General features: G+C 40.5%; 1 protein-coding gene across 4 annotated transcripts in view; it reads right to left on the bottom strand.

The window, feature by feature from the left end:
- The window catches only part of Fzd6 (frizzled class receptor 6), a 43846-nt gene that overhangs the window by 19738 nt on the left and 1423 nt on the right, over nt 1–22685 (bottom strand). For 2 of the 4 annotated variants that reach the window (XM_008851548.3, XM_029555206.1), the window contains exons 2-3: nt 22279–22627; nt 2673–2869 (exon numbers count right to left, since the gene is read on the bottom strand). In XM_008851548.3, coding sequence (XP_008849770.1) covers nt 2673–2869; nt 22279–22455 — 374 coding nt within the window. In that variant the 5' untranslated portion in view covers nt 22456–22627. The remainder of the gene's footprint in view (nt 1–2672; nt 2870–22278; nt 22628–22685) is intronic. The other 2 variants (XM_017802803.2, XM_029555207.1) reach the window with 2 other exon arrangements.

Here is a 22685-nt window from a genome sequence, read left to right on the forward strand (position 1 = left end):
GGGCTCCTTGAACCAACCAAAATGTATCTTCGGTATCTCTGCCCCCCCTTTTGTCTAAACCTATAAAAGGCTCCACTCTCCCTTACTCTGGGCTCTCAGCATGGATCCGTTGAGTTGGTGAGGTCTGAGAGCCCGAGCTTAAGCCCAAATAAACCATAAACCTTTGCTTTTGCCTTTTGGTGTGTTGGGTTCTCGGTGGTCTCTTTGGGGTCCAGTGGATGGGGTACAACAAAGGCAGCTGCTGAGACTTCCAGTTTGCCTACTCTGAGTATTTTTCTTTAAAATTCCAATAAAATTGCCCTAAGGCTTCTTTTTGAATCTATTCTTAAATTATTTCATGAATGAGACTAAGAACCCTCTAGGGGATGCTATTTCTCCCCCATATTATAACATCTTTGAGTATAACTAGAATGTATTTAATTCATCTTCCTCCTGCCACTAAGAGTAAGATCTGTGACAATGGGACTTTTAGTCTGTTCTGTCTTCACTGCTTCTGATGGGCACACAGTAGAAGAGCCCTGAAGAGAGGGTCTCGGGTTTTCTCAGCCTCCTCTTGCTGTCATCATCAGGGGTGATCTAACCATCCTTTCAGACAGTACACTCTGTGTTAACTTTGTAAAAAATTCCCATGATACTCCCTAACCCATTTCAGCTACCTGCAGGAATCCTGCCAGTACCCACAGGGGCACACTATCTTCAAAAATTGACATAGGCATCCTGCCCTTTGTCTGCAAGCACTTATCTTCATGTGTGTGTGATTAAAATGTCTCCTATACTTTTTAAAAGAAAACCTGAGATCTCCCCTGTTTCCACACAGCAATCCTTTCATTTCATCCCCCTATCCATTTAGAGATTCATGGGCTAAATTCATGTTAAAGTAATATCCTTCTCACTATCTTTCATTTTCTTACTCTTTCTTATCTATGCACTGTCTCCATCTGCTAAAACCTCAACCATAGTAAACCCAACTATCTGCTTCTTAGGTACATATGCTCAAGCGCCCCACCACTGCTGCACAATTATTTCAACAGAACTATTTCAGGGTCACCTGAGTAACCTAAAGTGATACGAAACCTCTACAGTCTACTCTTTCACCCTCTATACCTAATACTTCTCAAATTCACATCCTTCTTCCCCAGACTCTACTATTTCACAACAGAAACCAGCAGGTAGGACTTTTATAAGCTCCTTACTAGCTATATAACCCTACCAACACTTTAGGCATCCTGACCGCCATCCTATATTACAATGGAGGCTCCCCCCATCCACATCTGTACTTGGGATCATGTCTTCTCAGAAAAGGTCTGACTGCCTCTTCTACCTGGTAGATGCCTGCCTTTTCCTAGTTCCTGGAAGTTCTTAAAGTAGTCAGTTCCTTTATCTTCATACTAAATCTGTCCAATAAAATCCTAGGCACAGATGAGCCCCACTGTGTGGTTCCTCTGTGTTTTTTCATTCGCATCACTTACCTCATTAAAGCAAATCTTCTGAGTTTCCCTTTGACTACCACTCTTCCTCTATTTCATCACATTTTTATGAGGACTGTTCCTGTGTCCGGCTCTACTTTCCATTTCTGCATCACCCTACAGTCTATCCTCTGTAACTACTACTCCAGAGACAAAGTAAATGCTCCTCTACAGTGGCAGTACCTGACATTTCCTCTTTCTTGAGGTCCTTCTTCCCTTGTGGACACACATTTCCCAGTTTCCTTATTAGTTCAACTGTGACCAAATGACTGACATTTTTCCAAAAAAAATCGAATGGCAAAGTCAGAAGCAGATGAGGCAGCTCTGTATCTTCTCACTCTCACCATCACAGCTGGAAAAGGGAGGCAGCCTGGAATCCCTAAGGTGGACTGTCAAGAAGAGCTTCTGAACAGCCCTCAGGAGAAGGTGGCATGAGTACTCTGCCCTACATGTAACTCATTCCTATCTTAACTGCCTGGAGGCCTCACTGAAAGCATCAGGAAAACATGCAAGACGGACCTGGAAGGGTCTGACTGCTGCTCCTCTCTCCTTTGTCTTGCACCATAGCCTTACTGGTTTGCTTGTGTGTGTGTGTGTGTGTGTGTGTGTGTGTGTTTGAGACAAGGTCTCACTATATAGCCTAGGCTGGCCTTGAACTTTGGATCCTCCTGCCACACCCTCCTGCGCATTGGACTGTAGGCATGTACCACCATGCTCAGCTTCTCACAAACATTTTAATTCCCCACTATACCAAGCTCTGTCCTGTCACAAGGTCTCTGAACAAGCTGCTCCTATTACTCAAAAATGCCTTTACCCTCTCCTATGGCCTGGTTACCTTAGCCTTACCTTCAGACTCTTGATCAACAGTCAAATCCTTGATCACTTTCAGACCCCAATTTAGGTGAAAGACACTAGTACATGTTCTCATATAATTATGCAACCTCCTTTGTTGTATCTATCATAATTTTGCATTTACTAGTATAGTTATTTGATTACTATCTGCCCCCTCCCCTCAGTGTACATTCCCTAAGAGCAAGAACTAAGTCTATTTATTGCTGATTATGTCTGCAATGCTTACCACCACTGTGCCTAGCTATATATGTGTAAATATTTGTTGAATCAGATAATGCCAGTTACATTATAGAGTGCTAACAATACTAAAATACTATTAGTATTTTTCACTCTGAATAAAAAAATGTAATTTACCTGTTACATTCAAGTTCTTCAGGCCATCTGATCCCAAAAGTATCAATTAATTTTTTGCAGTCAGAATATACTTTCTCACAAAGTTTACGACAAGGTGGAACCACGTGAATTTGCTCTGTGCAGGTTGGTACAAAGGCTTGGCAAAGGAATGTTTCAATGTTTGGTGAACATTCCAGATTTGCAAGAGGAAGAAAATGCTATTAGGAAAAAAAAATAGAAAGATAAAGTTAGAAAACTGTTAACTGCAAATACTTAAAGTATATACCTTTTCACTTATACTCCAAATGAGTCTCTAGCTTTTACTATGATCAAATTTTGTGATTTTAGGTGATTGCTAGACTTATGATCCCTTCATACAAGATGGAAACTTCACTTTGTTCAATGATACATTTTTCAGAAGACCAGGATTACTCCAAAGAAACCACATGTAACAGTCATCATATTGTTTTTGTTGTTGTTGCTGTTTGTTTTTTGTTTATGAGACAGGGTTGTTCTGTAGCCCCAGCTGGCCTGGAACTCCCTATGTGGACCAGGCTGCTCTCTATCTCTATCTGTCTGCCTCTGCCTCCTGAGTGCTGGGATCAAAGGTGTGCAGCACCACACCCAGCTCAGTCACCACATTAGTCCCAATAATAAGTTCTCAGTGCTCTTCATTACCTTCAACCCATTAACATACACATGCCTCTTTCTGAACATTTTTTTCTTAATAGGATACTAATGTTTTTGGATTTCTAACTATCTCACTGCTCCTCTTTTGATCTTACATTTTTTAAAATTATTTTTATTTTATGTGTATGAGTGTATTGCCTGCATGTATGTGAGTGCACCTGTGTTGTGCATTGCTGCAAAGGTCAGAAGAGGGCTTTGGATTACCCTGGAACTGGAGTTAAGGCAGTTTGTAGCTGTCATGTGGATGCTGGGAATTGAACCCGGGTCCTCTGCAAGAGCAGTCAGTGCTCTTAACCGCTGAGCCATCTCTCCAGCCCTGACCTTACATTTTATGAATCTAAATATGGAAATGTTCTGGTGCTCAGTTCCTAAGACTCTCTATACACACTCTTCTGGAGAAACCTACCAGTCCCCATCTCTCCTGTGAACGCTAGGCTTGAATGAACATTTGCTTCCTGGATAACTATATTTGGCTATCAACAAGCCTGTCACACTCAATACACCTTAACCACAACTCAGTTTCACTATGTATTCCTATCCCTTAGCCAACACCCCCCACACCCCACGCCCACCCCGTCACATCTAGGTAAATGATACTAGCATTCAGTTGCCAGGCTAAGAATCTTGAGCTTTGGTCTTCCTTTTTCTTTTGCTTCATATCCAGTCCATCAACAAATCCCACTGGCTCTTCCTTCAAAATACATTCCAAATTTGACCATTTTTTACTATTGCTACCCAGTCTAAGCCACTGTATTTTCTCTAGACAACTAAGAAAGCCTCCTATGGGTCTGACTGTATCCTATATTGCTAATCTTACAGCCAGTTTTCCCTATCAATCCATATTCCCATCAAGGTGATTCCTTAAAAATCTAAGTTTGTCCCTGTTCAAGGACACAAACAGAACACACACCAAAGTCTTACCGACTCTATGAGGGTTCTAATTCCCCAATCTCTAGCTTTGGCTCTAGTTTTACTTTCTGTCTCTCTTTCTTGTATCTACTCCACTGCTGCCAAACTGGCCATTTGTTTCTTCTTCACTCTGTGTGCTTCTGCCTTAGAATCTCTGCACCAGCTCCTCTCTCTTCACTCCTGCCAGACAGTCAAGATTTCTGACCTCATTTGAGTTTCTGTTCACGTGTCACCTTGAGAGGCATTCTCTGGTCACCCTACCTAAAACATTTTGCCATTTTCCATTCCATTACTGTAGCTTTCCCTTACCTATATCTAACATTTCATTACACACAGTTTATTTCTTAATGTTTGCCTTCACTACTAGAACTAAATTCCCCAAGAAGAACTTCTGTTCCACTCGCTGCTGTATCTCTAGAGCCTAGAGCAGTATCTGTTACCTAGTGATTCTCTACAAATATTTACTGAATAAATGAATACCTGTCTGGAGGAGTAGTGCACAACATCAAAGCACATCAATAAAAAAATTTCAGCAGGGCTGGAGAGGTGCAAAGCAGTTAAAAGCACTGGCTGCTACTGCAGAGGACCAGGGTTTGGTTCCTAGTACCCACATGGTGGCTAACAACCAACCATAACTCCAAGAGATTTGATGTCCTCTTTCATCCTCTGTGGGCACTACACGCATGTGGTACAATCACAAACATGCCGACAAAATGCTCATACACATAAAACAAAAATAAATAAAAATTTCAGAATAGCAGGCAATGAGAAGATCACAACTCTTTTCAAAGGGGAGGATACAGAAAAAATTAAATTCTAAGTATTTGATACTGTGCTGCAGATGTGGCACAGTGTATAGAGCACTGGCCTAGCATACCAGAGGCCAAGGTTCAATACTTAGCATACATAAAATGGGATGGTGAAGGCACATAGGCCTACAATGCTATCCCTGCCACTCCCGAGGGTAATGCTGGAGAATCAGGACTTCAAGTTCATGCTTGACCTAGTTTGCTAGAGATCAGCCTGGGCTACATTAGATCATTCCTCAGAAAAACTAAGGAAAAGTTAGATCCTAAATATCTGATAATAATAGATGCTAGAAGGCAATGGAGAAATAACTCTAAAATTCAGACTAAAAGTAATTTTCAAACTAGAATTCTGTATTTAGCCAAACAGGTTAGGGTAAACACAAAGTAAATGTACCAGTTGCCTGTGCCTTCTGTCTCCACCTCAGTCTCAGAGAATTCTCACCTGGCCTGGGCATTTTCCTCTTCAGGTTGGAGGAAATTGTGAAAAGTACTTGGTTGTTTGCTCTCCTTTAAGTTCCTCTTAGATGGTAAAGGCTCACATCTCTGAGCATCATTCAAATACAAGAGATACAGAATGAATCCCAATTGTGAGACCTCTGTCTTTGCTCAGTCATGTTGCCCTATCAGAACAGGTGAACTTTCCATGAGTTCAACATCTTCTGAAGCTATTGTCCTGTAGTTGTTGGCTTCAGTATGTTCCATTACTTAATTTTTTAGATCAAATCTCACTACAAAAGTCACGATAAGCTTATATTCAGCATTTGAGGATTAATTGTCCAGTTCAAGAGTAGGCAAAAGTAATATGTATAATTTTTCTTAAAGGACAAACATGGCAAATTGTGATATTTTTTGCTTGTTTGCGACTTTTTTTGAGACACAGTCTTACCTTGTAGCCCCTTCTGACCTTACTATGTAGATCAAATCAGGCTGGCCTTGAACTCACAGAGATCTGCCTGCCTCTGGGGGGATTAAAAGTGTGTACCACTACACTGGGGTTGGTGGTTAACCTTGATTGTCAACTTGATTGGATCTGGAATCAATTAAGAAACACACCCTTGAAAGAGTTGGGGGGTTATGTTCAGGAAGGATTAACTGAGGGGAAGACTCGCCTCTGTATTGGGTAGCACCTTCCAGCAGAGCCCAGTTATAACAAGGTCCAAGGGAAAAACAAGGCTGCTTTGCCTGCCCATCTTCACGCCCCGCTGAGGACTGCATCACTCCCTGCTGTGAGTATATCTTATTGCTGCTCCATCTTTCGTTGCCATCAGGTCTTCCAGCATGGACTGAAGAGCAGATACTCTCCAGAAATCCTCTAGGTCTTCAGCATTACCTTGGAACTGCATGGAGCCTCATGGACTGAGAAGCCACTGGGTTCTCAGCCTTTCCAACATGTTGACAGTCATTGTTGGACTACCCACTCCATATTGTATAATCCAATCTAATAAATCCTGTTTTGTAATATATATTCACCTTATCAGTTCTGTTCCTTTAGAGAACTCTCACTAATACACAAGTCATTTGGTTAATCCAATAATGAAAACATACACAGAGAAGATAAATCAGATGTTGAAAACTCAAACACCCTCTGAAGGCCAGGCAGGTGGAGTCAAAGGTGTATAAGACAATGCCAGTATCTGGATGGCAACTACTGCTTAACTCCAACAGACCATTATGTGGTACTGTCAGATATATCAATTTTGCATTAAAAAGAGAACCTCAGCCGGGTGTGGTGGCATACACCTTTAATCCCAGTGCTTGGGAGGCAGAGGCAGGTGGATCTTAGTGAGTTCAAGACCAGCCTGGTCTACATAGTAAGTTCCAGGCCAGCTGGGGCTACAGGGAGACCCTGTCTCAAAAAGGCCAAAAAAGAAAAAAGAAAAAAAAAAAAAAGAGAACTTCAATTTTTATATGAAAATCTCTCAAATCTTATATTTCAATTTTAATTTACACATTTAAAACACTGTGCAGGACAAAAAGAACAAAAAAACAAAACAAAACAAAACAAAAAATAATATGTCTTTGGATCAGATTCAGTTGAGCCACCAACTTCTAAGTTCTGCTAGACAAAGAATTTTAGTCCTGGAAGGGACCTGAGAGGACTTTTAAGTCAATTATTTTCAAAAAATATATTTCAAAATGTCTGTGTACACATGCTCATCTAGCCAAGAAATGTTTCTTTAAATGAGAGGTTACAAAGTAGCCTGATGTATTAAACAAATAAAGGCACAGCTGCTCTGGCTGAGAAGGAACCCTCCCTGCTGAGAAGCCTCTGTGGTTTCCTTCACTAACAGTGACCTCAGAGCACCTCCAAGATCAGTCTGAAAACCACTGACTTAAGCCAAGCCTTTAGACTGCAAGGGAGAAAGTGGTGCCATTTTGAACTGGAAATTATTACTGAAATTCCAACATCTTCTCTGAATTAGAACCTACATATTCTTTTTAAAAATATTTTAGTTAGTATTTTCATTTTATGTGTGTGAATGTATTGCCTGCATGTATGTAAGTGCACCTGTGCTGTGCAATACCTATGGGCATCAGAAGAGGGCGTTGAAATCCCTGGAACTGGTATTACAGATGAATGATTGTTAGCTACCATGTAGGTGCTGGGAATCGAACACGGATCTCTTGCAAGAGCAGCCAGTGTTCTTAATCATGAGCTATCTCTTCAGCTGTAGCATCTAGATGTTCTTATCCCAAATCTGATGCTACTTTTAGCAATACCACAGTTGCTGATTATAAGTCAGAGCTTTGATTTCTTCAGCACTTACCACAAGCTGTTTAATGCACCATTCCCCTTCACAATTACCCTGTGAGACAACCCTGTGAGAGATAAGGTCCCTGAGGCTTTGAGCAGTTAAAGCAAGTTTATACAGTGACAAAAGAAGTGAGCAGCACAAGTAGACTACCCCTGGGTCCTTTTGACTCCAGAGCACACTCCCTTGGATCCTTACCCTATTCCATGCCAAACCTTGCTGAAAATTACCCTCTCTCAAACCACAAGTAAATATTGGATGCAGAGAAAACAAGTAAAAAGAAAAAGGAAAAGATATCAAAAGAGGATTGAAAATCTACATGGAAACTGCTGTTCAATTTGAAAAAAAATAGACTCACAGGTCAAACATCAAAGACCATAAAACCTCAAGCTTTGTTTATCATTCCAAGTGATGCACCTCCTGAAGCAAGACTATTTTGGGACAAATAATTTTAAAATGAATAACAGTACTTTAAATAACAGTTCAGCCTGTTACTATCAAACTAAGTATACCAATCAGTTGAAATAAATGGAATGAGAATATTTCCCCAATCTTTTGAAGTAAAAATCTTGTTAGGAGTCAACAAATGTCTTACAGTGTCTAGGCTCCATATTTAAAAACCAAACCTTTAGATGCAAAAACCTGACTTGTGATATTTCTTATATGTCCTTTAGTTTTATACTGCAAATTCCATCATATAATTACACCAGTATTTAACACAATGCTATGTAACCTTCTGAACTGAGGGAATATTTGATCTCTACTGTCCTGTTAATCTGCTCCCTTTTTCTCTCTTGGTGAAGTATCTCACCTCGCTCAGTGATCTAGCATCTTCATGGTCACGCTCATGAATTTCTCATTTTCCTGTTGTATTCTCAAAGAAATATATCCAGTAACAAAAGTATCAACAATACTTTCGGAGGTTTGACACTGAACAATCACTAAAACAGTCCTGTTAACTATATTTTTAATCCTCAGAGAAATAAAAGGTAGGCTCTTTCAAGGGTTAGTCCTTGACAGAAATCCCTAGACTTATTACTATTAGTACTGGTAGAGACCAAGAAGGAGGCAAGGGAAGAGGTAACTCACACCTCTATTCTGAAAATAATAGCAAAAGTAGGATAAATGCACCATGAGAACAGGAACATGTGGACTATTTTACATAATCCTTTAACAGATATAAAGACAGTATTTTAACTAAACTTTAAGAACTGTTAGATTACCTGTGCCACCTTATGCAGAAAATTTTTCTGTCTCTGAGGCTCAGTGTTCTCTCAGTGAAATGAGAGACAAGAATTCCTTGATGACCTCTAACACTCATGGCTCAAGCGTTTATAAAGAGAGTAACAAACACTTGAATAGTAGAGCTAAACTCCAAAACAATGACGTTTTCTCCTTGGTAGGTAGCTCTGTCGTGCATTGAGTTCTAGAATGAACACTTCTTCCTTTCATCTGTTTAGCAGCCCTATTTTAGGAATTGCAAAGTAGGGGAGATGTTATACAAGCTAAGGAGGGATACAGGGATATAATCTGGCAGCAGAACCACAGGCTTGGCTATCTGGATACTTTAAGCATATGATTCTTGAGGAGAGGCTTGGCAAAAGAACAAATATAATCAAGTTAGTTAAGGCAGCTGCAGGGGGATCAATCACCTCTGCAATGCCAAAATGCCTAGGCTGTGGCTCTGACATGGGTGACAAGTATCCTCTGGCGTGATCTTATCTGTGCTGGCTCCCTTTGCCCCTCCATGTGATCTGACTCTGGTTCTCCAGTCCTTATGAATCTACAAATTGTTCGATCTCCATCCATTTTCTACTTCAATCAGCCAGACTTGGCTTCCAAGTCTTTTGTAGCCCAAAAGACTTACTAGTAGGAAATTCCACAAGGAATGGCTTGTAAGTAATCTCAGCAAATGGGACAAATTCTAGAATTGAGTTTCCAGCCTAAATAGAGGCTAAAAGCAGTAAACATCCTATTAGTATTTAAAGATGCAAACCTAGCAGCACATGGTAGATGGTATGACAAACTGAATTAGTCTTGCTTCTTTTTTGGATTCTAAGTACACCTTAGAATGATCTGCCTGATGAAGGAGAGGCAATGTGGGGGTTCAAATGAGTGGCTGTCATTAGGGAACTAAAAAAGAGAATGAAGCCCACAAAGATTGTGGTGGAGGTGAGAATTCTAAGGGTACTACTGTTTAGTTTGAGAACAGAATGATAAACCAGCATCTCATTTTATTGACTCAAGGTATGGAGCAAAACATAACTTTAAAAAAGGACTGAATGAGCAGGGCATGACGGCTCACACCTTAGCACCAGCACTTGGCAGGTAGAAGAAGGTAGATCTCTGTGAGATCCAGGCTAGCCTGGTCTACATAGCAAGTTCAAGGCCTGTCAAGAAGCAAATACAGTTTGATCCTGCAGGCTGTCAATCAGTTTGATCTATTTTTCTTTCACATAAATGAACTAGTGACACTGTCATTAGGAAGCAATGGGACTTCAGAGTTCTGAAGTGGGAATACATGGCCAAGTTCAGAGTGCTATACTCACATCGTACTCTAAGCCCACAGCCTTGACGGCAAATCATTCTTGGATTTACTTTATAAGAAGAAAATAAAATAGCCTCCTGCCCCATCCTCATCATTATTTAATGGTTCAACCTAGAGTTGTAGTCTATCATGAGGTGGGAAGATCAAATCAAAATAAAATCTGAAAACAAAAAGCTTAATTTAGCTGGGCGTGGTGACACACACCTTTAATTCCAGCACTCGGGAGGCAGAGGCAGAGGCAGGCGATCTCTGTGAGTTCAAGGCCAGCCTGATCTACATAGTGAATTCCCGGACAGCTGGGGCTACAGAGACCCTGTCTCAAAAAGACCGAAAAAAAAAAAAAAAAAAAAAAAGCTTAATTTAGATGTATGACACTGTTAATTGAGATTTATTTCTAATGGTTCCAGGTTAAAGAAAAAAACCAAAGATACCATAAACACACTTTAGATGGGCTAGTCTGCACTGGGATAGGCCTGTTTCTCAGAGATAGTTTCAGATACTGGGCTTTTGGAGGGTAGATGATAAATGGGCTTTTGACAAGAGATCCCAAATCTAGCCCACTGTAATTTATTAAACCCATACATGTATACCGTAAATAGTTGTATCTAGCAAAAGTATAGTCACCATTTTCATTTCCTGGACAAATATTATTACAGGAAAAGTGGTCAAGCAAAAACCATCAGTAAGTCTTTTCTCTATCATAATAGAATATAAAAATTGGGCTGGAGAGACGGCTCAGTGGTTAAGAGCACTGACTGCTCTTGCAGAGGACCAGGGTTTGAGTCCCAGCATCCACATGGTGGCTAACAACCATCCATAACTCCGTAACTCCAGTTCCAGGGGATCCAATGCCCTCTTCTGACATGTGCAAGCATTGCATGACATGGGTGCGCTTGCATACATGCAGGAAATATAAACAGAAAATTTTTTAAAGAAAATAAAAATTAATATTGTAGATCAAGAGCAAGTGCATCTTTTGAAATTAGTTACATGACCAAAAATAGTAATTCCTACCACTGCCCCACCTTGACATTCTAGCAAAACTGGATATGTTCTTACTAAGTTGTCTTAAGCAATCTTAATTACGTGGTTAATGTACTCTTCCAGATGTGGTCTCTTTACTGCAGCAAATCAATAAGGCCATTGTACCTTGTATACACAGAGCTGTATGCAGCTCTGATCTGGCCAATGCTCTTTAAAAGTAACTTGCTTTCATCCAGTAGGGCCAGTAGCACAACTTGGTTAACTTGCTGTAGAAAGGAGTTCTGAAAGAGTAGTCTCTAATCAACAGTATCAGTGTGTATTAATCACTTTTCTGTTGCTATGATAGAAACACTAACCCAAGAAGAGTTTATTTGAGCTTACAGTTCCAGGGGAATTACAGTCGTCATGGCAGGGAGGCATGGTGGCTGGAGGTGGCTGGAGCAGGAGCAACAGAAGCCAAGCTCTCATATCATCACACAGGCACATGAAATAAGAGAGCGACTGGAGATCTGGCAAGGCTTAAGAACTCTCTAAGTCCAACCCTAGTGAAGTTCTTCCTCCAGGATAGCCACACCTTCTAAAACCTCCCAAAACAGTACCATCATTTGGGGACAAAATGTCCAAATACTTAAAGCCTATGGGGGACATTTTCATTCAAGCCATCACATTCCACCCCCTGGCCCCCACAGGCTCACAACCATATAAAATGCAAAATGGATTTAGTCCAACTTTAAAAGTCCCCAGTCATTATCAGTCTCAATACTGTTTAAAAGTATCTAACTCCTGAGTCACACTGTTTCCCCATTGCCTGCCTCTGGCAATGCACAGAAGCCAGGAGCTTTCCTTGGAACTGCCTGCCTGGTTTTGTATCAGATTGCTTCTGGAAAGACACTTTTGAGTGAACAGCTGTCCTGAGGCCCATAGGGAGCAGACTGCCAAACAAGACCCATCAGCAAGGCACCACAGTTATTACACTGCTATTCAGTGAGCCACTGCTGTGACCGCTCCACTAAAATCTGACCTCAGTATCACCGATCCTTGCTCAGGCACGCTCAGCAATGTCTCAGCCTTGCACAAAACAGCAGCTGCTGTTGTTTCTGAGGTTTATAGTGTCATCTTTATTTCTTATTAACTAATCCCTCATTCATCTACTACTCAAGCATTACTCTTTATATTAAACTACCCTTGTTTAAATGAAAAAAAAAAAGTCCACAATCCAAAGTCTCTTCTGAGACTTAGGTAAATATCTTATCTGTAAGCCTCTATAAAATCAAAAGACAAATTACATACTCCCAACAGTGGAACTGAATACATAATACCATTCCAAAAGGGAGGAATGGAGGAATAGTAAGGAAATACCAGACCAAAACAAGACCAAAAACCAGCAGGGCAAACACCAAATCCAGTAGCTCCACATCCAACTTCTGGGACTTTACATCCAAAGGGCTTAGATGGCTCAGCCTCTCTAGCATTGATGTGTGCAACACACATCTCTCTCTTGTGCTGGTACCACTCCCTGTGTGCAGGTTTTCTTGGCGGATGCCTCACAGCTCTAGTGTCACGAACTTCTTGGGGTCTCCATTGCCAACCAGGCTTCACCTTCACAGCTTCACATAATGGCCTATCAGGACCTTCTCTGGGCAGGGACACCCCTGCCTCAGCGGCTCTCTGAAACCTGAGGAGGAAGAACTGATGACCCCTTCACTCTTACATCTTTCATGCCTCTAAAGCCAGCACCAGGTGACTGACAATGCCAAGTTTGACAGCAAGTATGGAATGGACTCCAGCCTGCTTTATAACCCTTTTAGAAGCTTTTCTCTTCAGTGGTCCCTGCAGCATTTTCCTTTCACAAGTTGGAGGCTTAACTGGGTGTGGTCTTGCCCTGGAGACAGTCTCTCCATTGTTTAAGTTTGAATCTCTAGGCCCCTCCTTAATCACTTTAATCTCTTTATCAATGGGATCCTCTCCATCACACACCAGGGCTCCAACATTTATCTTCCTAGTGCTTTTTCAACCCAAACTGTATTTCTTTCTGCCCCATTTACTCTTTTTCACCATAAATCTGTATAATATTCACCATTAATAGCCATGCCACCATTTCTACATTAGGCTGTCTTGAAATTTCTTCTGCCAAAGAAATTAGTCCGTTGCTTTTCAACTTAGCCTCAGGCAAGCTAAGCTTTTAGGTTGAGGGCAGACTCCAGACAGACTCTTTGCCAAAATATCCCAAGTGCTGCTTAAGTCCTTATTTCCCTCTGGAAATTGTTCTAACACTACTTTCTTCCAGGCCTCTACTAGAATGGCCTGTTAAGCTCTGCTTACACCAATCAACCACTTTTCTAGCCCAACCTTCCAAAATCTTCCACATTCCTCCCAAACCCCACATGGTCAGGTTCTTCATAGCCAAGAGCCCACTCTCTGGTACCAATTACTGTACTAGTTGCTTTTCTGTTGCTGTGACAGAAACACTGACACAAACAATTTATAGAAGGAAGAGTTTATTTGAGCTTATAGTTCCACAGAAATTAGTCTGTCATGGCAGGGAGGCATGGTGGCTGGAGGTGGCTGGAGCAGGAGCAGCAGAAGCTAAGCTCTCACATCACCACGTAGGCACAGGAAGCAAAACAACTGGAGATCCTGCAAAGCTTAAGAACTCTCGAAGCCCACCCCCCATTGACATGCTTCCTCCAGTATAGCCACACCTTCTAAAACCTCCCAAAACAGTGCCATCTGGGGACAAAGTGTCCAAATACTTGGAGCCTATGAGGGACATTTCCATTCAAACCATCACACAGAGATTCTTCAAGTATTTGCTGGAAATGCAGTCTCCATTCTGTCTCAGATCTACTGATTTAGGAACTTGGGGTGGGACAGAGATCTATTTTGATAAGCCCCTTAAATGATTCTGTTGCACATGAAAGTTGGAGAAGCACTGCCTCCAAGTATGTCAAGCCCTTCAGCTCTCCATCTCAATTTCCCTGCCAGAGACCCCAAACCACAGCACTATTTCACAGTACATCAGACCAGTTATACTGAGGATATAAAACTGATGTAGCCATAGACATACGCTCTGGAGGCCACAGTAAGACATACTACTAAGTTAAAGGGACTCAGTCTTTTCTCATGAATTAGGAGTTATCAAATTCACGATGTCCCCGAGGTTGATGTGGTTATTGTTGAATGGTCAAAATGCCAAAAGCAGAAGAAATCTTAAGCCCTTGATATGGCACCACAGCCAGACGAACAGTGCAACTATCTAATGTCAGGTTAAGACCCTGGATTCCTTCCAGCTAACCTCTGTCCTCAGTGAAATTTTATTTGCAATTCTCCCAAGTAAACTGCTCAAGTATCAGGATTCTACCTATTGAGTCTATTGCCCACTACTAATCTAGTCAATTCCTTTTCTGCCTAACCAGTCTAAGTGCCCTATCTCAGGAAGACAATAAAACACAAGGTAAGGAGGCTCCTTTTACAAAGCACAAAGAATCACAAAGCATATAAAATAAATGAAGGAATGATCAAAGTAAAATAATAATAAAGTAGGTCTAAACGTGTTATTTTGGAAATGAGCAAATATGGGCAAAAAGCGATCTAAGTACATAAACCTTTGCCAAAAACTATAACCAAAAGTAGTAAGACAAAAACAGATCAATTGTCTTATATTTCTTTATATTCTCTGAGAATATAAATTCCATGAGAGCACAAAGTTCTGTTTGGTTCATTATTGCACATCCAGTAATTAAAATAGTGTCTTGGATAGTTATTGATTTAGGGTATTTCACCAGATGAATGAACACCAGCATGAATGAACTCAGTGAAGCATATTGGGAAAGGACCAGCTTGGTCCCCATGTTATAGTGATGATGAGAGAAACCATAATATGGGCCTGGGGTTGGTGGTATTATAAGCACTGAAGGAAAATTGTGGGCAAGAACTTTAACTGAGGTATTGAAAAAAAGAGGTATTTGAATGTTTTTAGAAACATACAAGCTAAGCCCAAGCAGAGTAGCCCGATAGCACTATTTTGGCTGGGCCTTGTCTCCTTTATTGCTAAAGATAGGGGATGTTTAAACACTTGTCATTTTTCTGACATCTGATCCATGTAAGCACGGATCAGAGTTGGCACTTGGAAAAATCACTGCAAAGTATCCAATTTTCTCTTTAGATCTTACGCTTCCTATTCCTGGCCATGTAATTTCTATGAAATTATAAAAGCTTCATTTCCTGCTTTTTTTTCAAATATAACATTTTTTATTGATTGATTTTTTTTGTGTGTATTTCATACAGAACATCCCAAACAATCTTATTCATCTTTACACCTGCATCCCAAATGGCACCTTCCCATTGCCTCCTTTCCACCCCACTGGAGCCTATATACTCTGTCATCCCTGTTACCGTCCACTGTGTTATCAGTGCCCCCAGCTGTTACCCAGTGTAGTCCATCCGTTACTCAGTGCTAGTCCATCCACTGAGTCTAGTCAGCCTATCTAGAGTCCCTTGTTTTAGGAAGATCAGCTCTTCCTCATCTAGCAGCAATCAGGTGCTAACATTCCTTTAGATAAGATTGGGGTCTGCTGTTCATTTTCCCAGTTCTATGCTGAGTTACTGTCTGGGAGTCTCTTGGGCCACCCTGGCCAATAACTCAAAGGAAGGTATCTCCTGTCTGGCATTGTTTCTTGTTATGTAGCCTTTAGCTATACACATGGACTCAAAAATTATACTGATCTGGGCTGGAGAGATGGTTCAGCGGTTAAGAGCACTGGCTGCTCTTGCAGAGGACGCAGATTCGATTCCCAGCACCCACATGGCAGCTACGAACCGTCCTTAACTCCAGTTCCAGGGGAATCTGAAGCCCTCTTCTGACGTCCGCAACAATGACACGGGTGCACTCACATACATGCAGGCAATACACTCATACACATAAAATAAAAATAGTAAATAAAATATTTTTTAAAAAGTCTGGAGTTAAGCTGGGCATGGAGGTGTACACCTTTAGCATGCCTCTCAGCACTTGGGAGGCAGAGGCAAGCAGAGCTCTGTGAGTTAGAGGCCAGCCTGGTCTACACAGCAGGTGCCAGGCTAGTCAGGGCTACAAAGTAAGATCCTGTCTCAAAAAAAAAACAAACCACAAAGGTCTGGAGTTTTTTTTAAGACAGGGTCTCACTGTATAGCTCCAACTGGCCAGAAATTCACTATATAGACCAGGCTGGGCTTGAACTCACAGATACGTTAGCCTCTGCTGTGATTAAAGGCATGTACCACTTCGTCCAGTCTGGAGTGAATTCTTTAAGTAAATCAACCCACTTAGGTATAAAAGAGTGTTACAAACTCTGACTTATTTTATCAGTGCACTCAAACTCAGGTCAGTCGCCTTCTTTAAAAAATGCAAAGCCATGGCTAAGAAGAATAAAAACTAAGAATCTGCAATGTTTCCATATGGAAGACTTGTTATTTCAAAAATATTTCTTGGCAGAGAATACTATAAAGTTTAAATTATTTCTCCTGAAGAGCTTTCCTCAGGAAAATTGGACAAATCTCATATTACCTGGTTGATATGCCAACTGTCCAGTGAAGAATCAACTTTTTAATTTAAAATTCACAACATGGAAAGCTATCATTCTGAGAAAACTTTGCATTCAGGTACATTTTCAGCAAATATTAATGAACACATCACAAATACAAAATAGAGTAATAAAACTTCATTATCAGAATGTCCCATTCTCAAGAAAGGGAAGCATCACAACAATCGTCCCGTGGTCTCAGAGCCATGCCCCTTTGTGCACAGGCTCACCAGAAAGCATTAACTAACAATATGGTAGACTGTGGGATATCAAATAGAAATAGAAGAGGAGCTCTGTGCCTTCCAGAGACTCCCAGAGGAAATGCTATCCTTTCTGTTCACATTTTGGTGTACCTTTACTCTGTAGACCCTGAAGCAGTCAAGATACTTTCCTTGCATGTGCGACACATCACAAAGGAAGGTAAGCAGTGACTACACTGACATACAACAGCAGCTGTGATTCCCACTACTAGCTGAGAACACTAGGCAGTAGGTATTTCATGTCTGTGATTCATATTTTACTTGGGGAATAGCTACAGCTATTTTAGATAGTATGCCCTGAAAAACATAGTAGTTTAATCACATTAAACATCCCCTCTCCCTATGGACAAGCACAGAGCATAAGGAGAGATGATAATAGTAACAGGACAGAGTTGCTGGATTCCTCTAAAAGCACAAAAAAATGCAAAATTCTAAAAATCACTCCACAACAGTAATAACCTTCTCTGAGAAGTGTGTTGATCCAGGATTTGTCCATCTTTTTATTTTTAACAGAATGGTGACACTTCAATAGTACATAGTGGCAGGTGGAAAGGAAAAGGTTTTATGGCTTACTTCCTTTAAACTATTTAAAAGTAGAATGGCCACATGCTGCTCCAAACACAATACATGACTCTGCTTCAGCCTGGACCTCAACAAAAGCAATTCAAAAAGAAAAATACAATATTCCTGTTTCCATTTTCCCTAGATCAGTCTCAGTCCTTCTGTGTGAAATCAGTCTCTCACGGGACACCAACCTTACAATCTGAGAAACAATGCTCTAGATAGGAAACAAAAGGAACACAGTGAAAAACCAGGAGCCATTTGTTTTTCCATCCCACAGAATCAGACTGTATAACATCCTTTTCATTTCAAAGTCAAGTTACTATTCAGAATAGCAAATTAACTCTTTGTAATACAAATGACCTTAGGCTTAAATAATAAAGTGAAGATTAAAAAAAAAAACAAAAACCTAACCTGAAGTCTCTTATTTCAAGCAATATCTGAAGCAAAATTGAAGAACCATGGTATCCCAGTCAGTCTTTTGGCTTGTGGTAAATCTGACTTAAAAAGAATTCACATCAGGGGAGTGAGAGCTAGCAAAATGGCTCAGAAGTTAACAGTGCTTGTTGATCTTCCAGAGGAATGAAGTTCCATTCCCAGCACCCACCTTGGGCAGCTCACAACTGCCTGCAACCCCAGCTCCAGGGGATCTGATGCCCTCCTCTGGCCTCCATGGGCACAGACACATGCACATATACATGATTAAAAAAAATAATAAAATAAATATTATTTTTAAAGCTCAGATGGGGGGGCTGGGGAGATGGCTCAGGGGGTAAGAGTACAAGCATGAGGGCCTGAGTTGAACCCCCACACCCATGTAGGAAGCCAGACATGGCTGGCCTGTGTAACCCCAGCACTGGGGTACAGAGACAGGACAATCCCAAGAGCTCACTGGCCAGACAGCTTGGCTAAAATATCAGGCTTCCAAACCAATGGGAGACCTTGTCTCAGGCAATAAGGTAGAGAGAGAAATAAAGGAACTCCTCTGACTTCCGCCTTCTCACTCAGGGACACATGCATCCACACGCTCACATGCACACATACGCACACACACATACACATACACACACACACACACACACACACACACACACACACGCACACACGCACATCCCCAAAATAATTCACATAGAAAATAAATTATAACCCAGGTAATGTTAGTAAGAACTCATAATAATGTTTATTTATTCCATGATATACTGTCCTTCAAACATTTTCAAGGACTTAAGGTTTAACAAAGTACCGTTTACAGGCCTGCCCACTGCCTACTGAAACATAGCCAGACTCATTTGTTCATATACTGACTGTGATAGTTTTCTTGCCATGACTGCAAAGGTGAATAGCTGTGATGAAACTACATGTTCTATAAAGCCAAAAATATGTGGCTCTTCACAGACACAGTTTAACCAGTGGGTCTTAAGCTTTAATAATTGTAACAGATCAAGGACAGCTTGTTAAAACAATTTCTTGTGCTCTGTCTTCAGAAATCATGGCTGCTGACATGCTCAGAAGCTGCTAGGCTTCTAACTAAACTTTGAGAACCATTGCTCTATCTCATTTAATCATAGACCAGCGATGTCCCCAAATGCCTAAACTCCAAGAGGCTAGCTGGCACAAAATAAAGACTGTGGCATAACAAGAAATAAGAGCCAGGAGATAGCTCAGTGAGTATAAGTAGTTGCTCTGTAAGCCTGACATCCTCAACTAGAGCACCAAAACCCATCACAGAAGGAGAGAACCAATTCCCAAAAGTTGTCCTCTGTCCACATGTGTACTGGGGCATGCACCCCTGCACACACACACAATAATGATAATTAATTAATTTCTTTTAAAAGAGAGAAATAAGATAGATCTCTTGACTTACATGGAATTCTTGGCAGCTAAGAAAGTACATTTAAGTCAGGCATGGTGGTGAGGGCCTATAATCCCAGCATTCAGAACATGGAGGCAAGAGGATCATGAATTTAAGGCTGCATGGACTAAGTTTCAGGCCAGCCTGGGAAATACAAGAAGACCTTGTTTATTAAAAAAAGAAAAAGCCTAGCCTGGGACACAGGCTTCTAAATCCCTGCTACTGGGGAGGCTGAGGCAGGAGGATTTAAGTTTAAGGCTATAGAGACAGTTCAAGGTAAGCCTGGGCAACTTAGCAAGATCCCATGTCAAAAAAAAAAAATGTTTTTTTGATGTTTTTGGTGTTGGTTTTTTAAAGGCCAGGGAAAGAAAGAAGAAACAATTGGTTGCCATAATAACCACCAGGCAACTCTTCAGCCCTTTAACACCAAGAGGAAATCAGTAGGAACCAAAAGTTATGAGTACTTAGTATGTGAAGATCATAGAGAGGCTAATGTCAGCAACCAAATAAAGATTAAAAACAAACAAACAAACAAACAAAAAACCTTGATACTGTCCAGACACAAAATTACCTGGGAAAGAATCTAGGCAAATAAAAAAATAATTTTTTAGGCTGGTGTGATGGTGCACATCTTTAATCCTAGCACTCAGGAGGCAGAGGCAGGCAGATATCTGTGAATTTGAGGCTAGCCTGGTCTATATAGCAAGTTCCAGGCCAGCCAGGGTTATATAGTGAGATATTGTCTCAAAAAACCAAAACCCAAACAAACAAACAAAAAACCCCAACAAAACAAAAAACTCAAAACCCTTTTAAGACAAAAATAAGCAACTGGCTTTAGAAAGATATGCACATAACAGCAATCAGTTATTACTGTCTTAAAAGCTTTTCAATTATCAGGGATGCTTCTCTCCCCATCTTTTAAAAAAAAATTTATTTGCAATCGAGCATGGTGGTGCATACCTGTAGTCCCAGCACTTGGGAGGCAGTGGCAGGCGGATCTCTGTGAGTTCAAGGCCAGCCTGGTCTACATAGTGTGTTCCAGGACAGCTGGGGCTACAGGGAGACCCTGTCCCAAAAAAAGATTAAAAAAAAAAATAAAATAAAATAAAACAAATGTAATGAAGTTATAAGGTCACTGTTAGCATTGATACTTGAAATGTACAAAGCTACTACATAGAAAGGAAACCAGATTAAGATAAAAAGCTTTAAGAACACTTACTGAAAAATGACATAAAACATAAATTGCCATAAAAAATGAGATTGAATGCTGTAAGTATTGCTTGATGGTATTGCCACTACATACTTTATGGTTCAGATTAGTCACTGAAAGTCTCACTGCATCATTTGTTTTGTGTTCAAATGCATACCTTACAGGGTTAGGGATGCAGGTGAGTAGGAGAGCACTTGCCTAGCATCTGAGAGGCCCTGGGTTTGGTCTTCAGAACCCCTCCCTATCCAATAAAAAAGGAGATTGTGCACCGGTTTGAAAAGCCACTGAAAGATCACAATAACATAATTTATAAGTCTTTTTAAATTATATCTTAGCATTTTAAAATATTTATTATTTTTATTTTATGTGTATGAGTGTATTGCCTGCATGTGTATACCTGTGTTGTGCAGTCCCCAAGGAGATGAGAAAAAGGAGTCAGATTCCTTGGAACTAGAATTACAGATGGTTGTTAGCTGCCATGTGGGTGATGGGAATTGAACCCGGGTCCTCTGCAAGAGCAGTCAGTGCTGTACTCTTAACCGCTGAGCCACCTCTCCAGCCCTTATATCTTAGCATTTTAAAACTTTCCTATCCTAGACATATGCCTAAAATGAGGTAGTCAGTCAGGCAATTGTTCAAATGAACAACGGAAAACATTCAAAGTCACAACTATCTCTATTAGATTTCTAGGGGTTTCATTTCTTACAGACAACCTAAGATTTTCTTTACAGCCCTCAGTTTTTCTAGAAAGACTAGAAAACAACACATCTGCCTTTTTTTCCTTCACAAAACTTATCAACTTAACAGATCGTGGCAGGGCAGTTTCCTGTTTCTACAGGTAGCTCTTTCTTCCCATACTTCCCTAGCCATCTGCATATCTCTAAACCAGAGACAGGTTAACTGAGGCACCTGAGGCAATCTTTAGTGTCACCCAGCTCCTCACCAGTCACTGTGGGGTTTCTTTTAACAAATATCTTATAAAGAACACCCAAGTGCTATGCATAAAAACCAGTTACTTACTAGTAAAACACTAACTTTAGCACCAACATACTCCAGTAATTTGTTTTAGAAAAACTAAGCCAAATGAACTTTACAACTACTTAAAAATCATCTAAGTTTTTTCGATTTTAGTACAAGCATACAGATGACATGTTCAGGCAATCAGAAAAAACAATTCATAATTCACCTTTCTAGAGAAGCAACCACGCTTAATTCAGAAAAGCAAAATATTTGCTGGGTATAGGATAGTTAGAAATCATCTGTAACCATGCTTTATAATAAATGAAACTCTTTATTAAGCAAATTAACTAAAGAGGACCCAAATATGGACCAAATATAAGCCAGTAGGGGGATTTAGTTTTCAAAAGGATTTTTCAGAACATGATGTGTACAAAACATGAAGAAATCCTTTTATGCTTAAAGATAAAAGTCACAGTTTATGTGAACAAAGCACAGACTAATTTCCAATAAAAGCAGGAAGAACTACTCACCTCCACTTCCACAGCAGCAATCCCCTGGTCATAATGACCCATGAGATTAGGGAAAAATGTCATGTTGTAGGCCATTTTCATACATCTGGGAACAGTAATTGGTTCACAAGTGAAGAGACTGTGTCCCCTTACAAGGGGTAGAAAACCACACATCAACAAAAACGGGAACATTTCCATTTTCTTCAAATTCCTGATTTTACCACATAGCTTGGATTAATCTTAAACTCCATTCATCATCATCATCATCATAAAATTCTCATCCAGAGATAAAATTTTCAAATTCCTCATTTCACTATTTTACCATTTTGAAGGAAGCTGTTATTTCTGAAAATGAGTTCTGGGTCAATTGCTGTAAAAACAACCCAGAGTTTGTTATCAGCAACATTTGTCACACAGTCAAATTTAAT

Source organism: Nannospalax galili, unplaced genomic scaffold (assembly GCF_000622305.1).
Source record: "Nannospalax galili isolate Female #2095 unplaced genomic scaffold, S.galili_v1.0 scaffold284, whole genome shotgun sequence".
Taxonomy (NCBI): Eukaryota; Metazoa; Chordata; class Mammalia; order Rodentia; family Spalacidae; genus Nannospalax; species Nannospalax galili.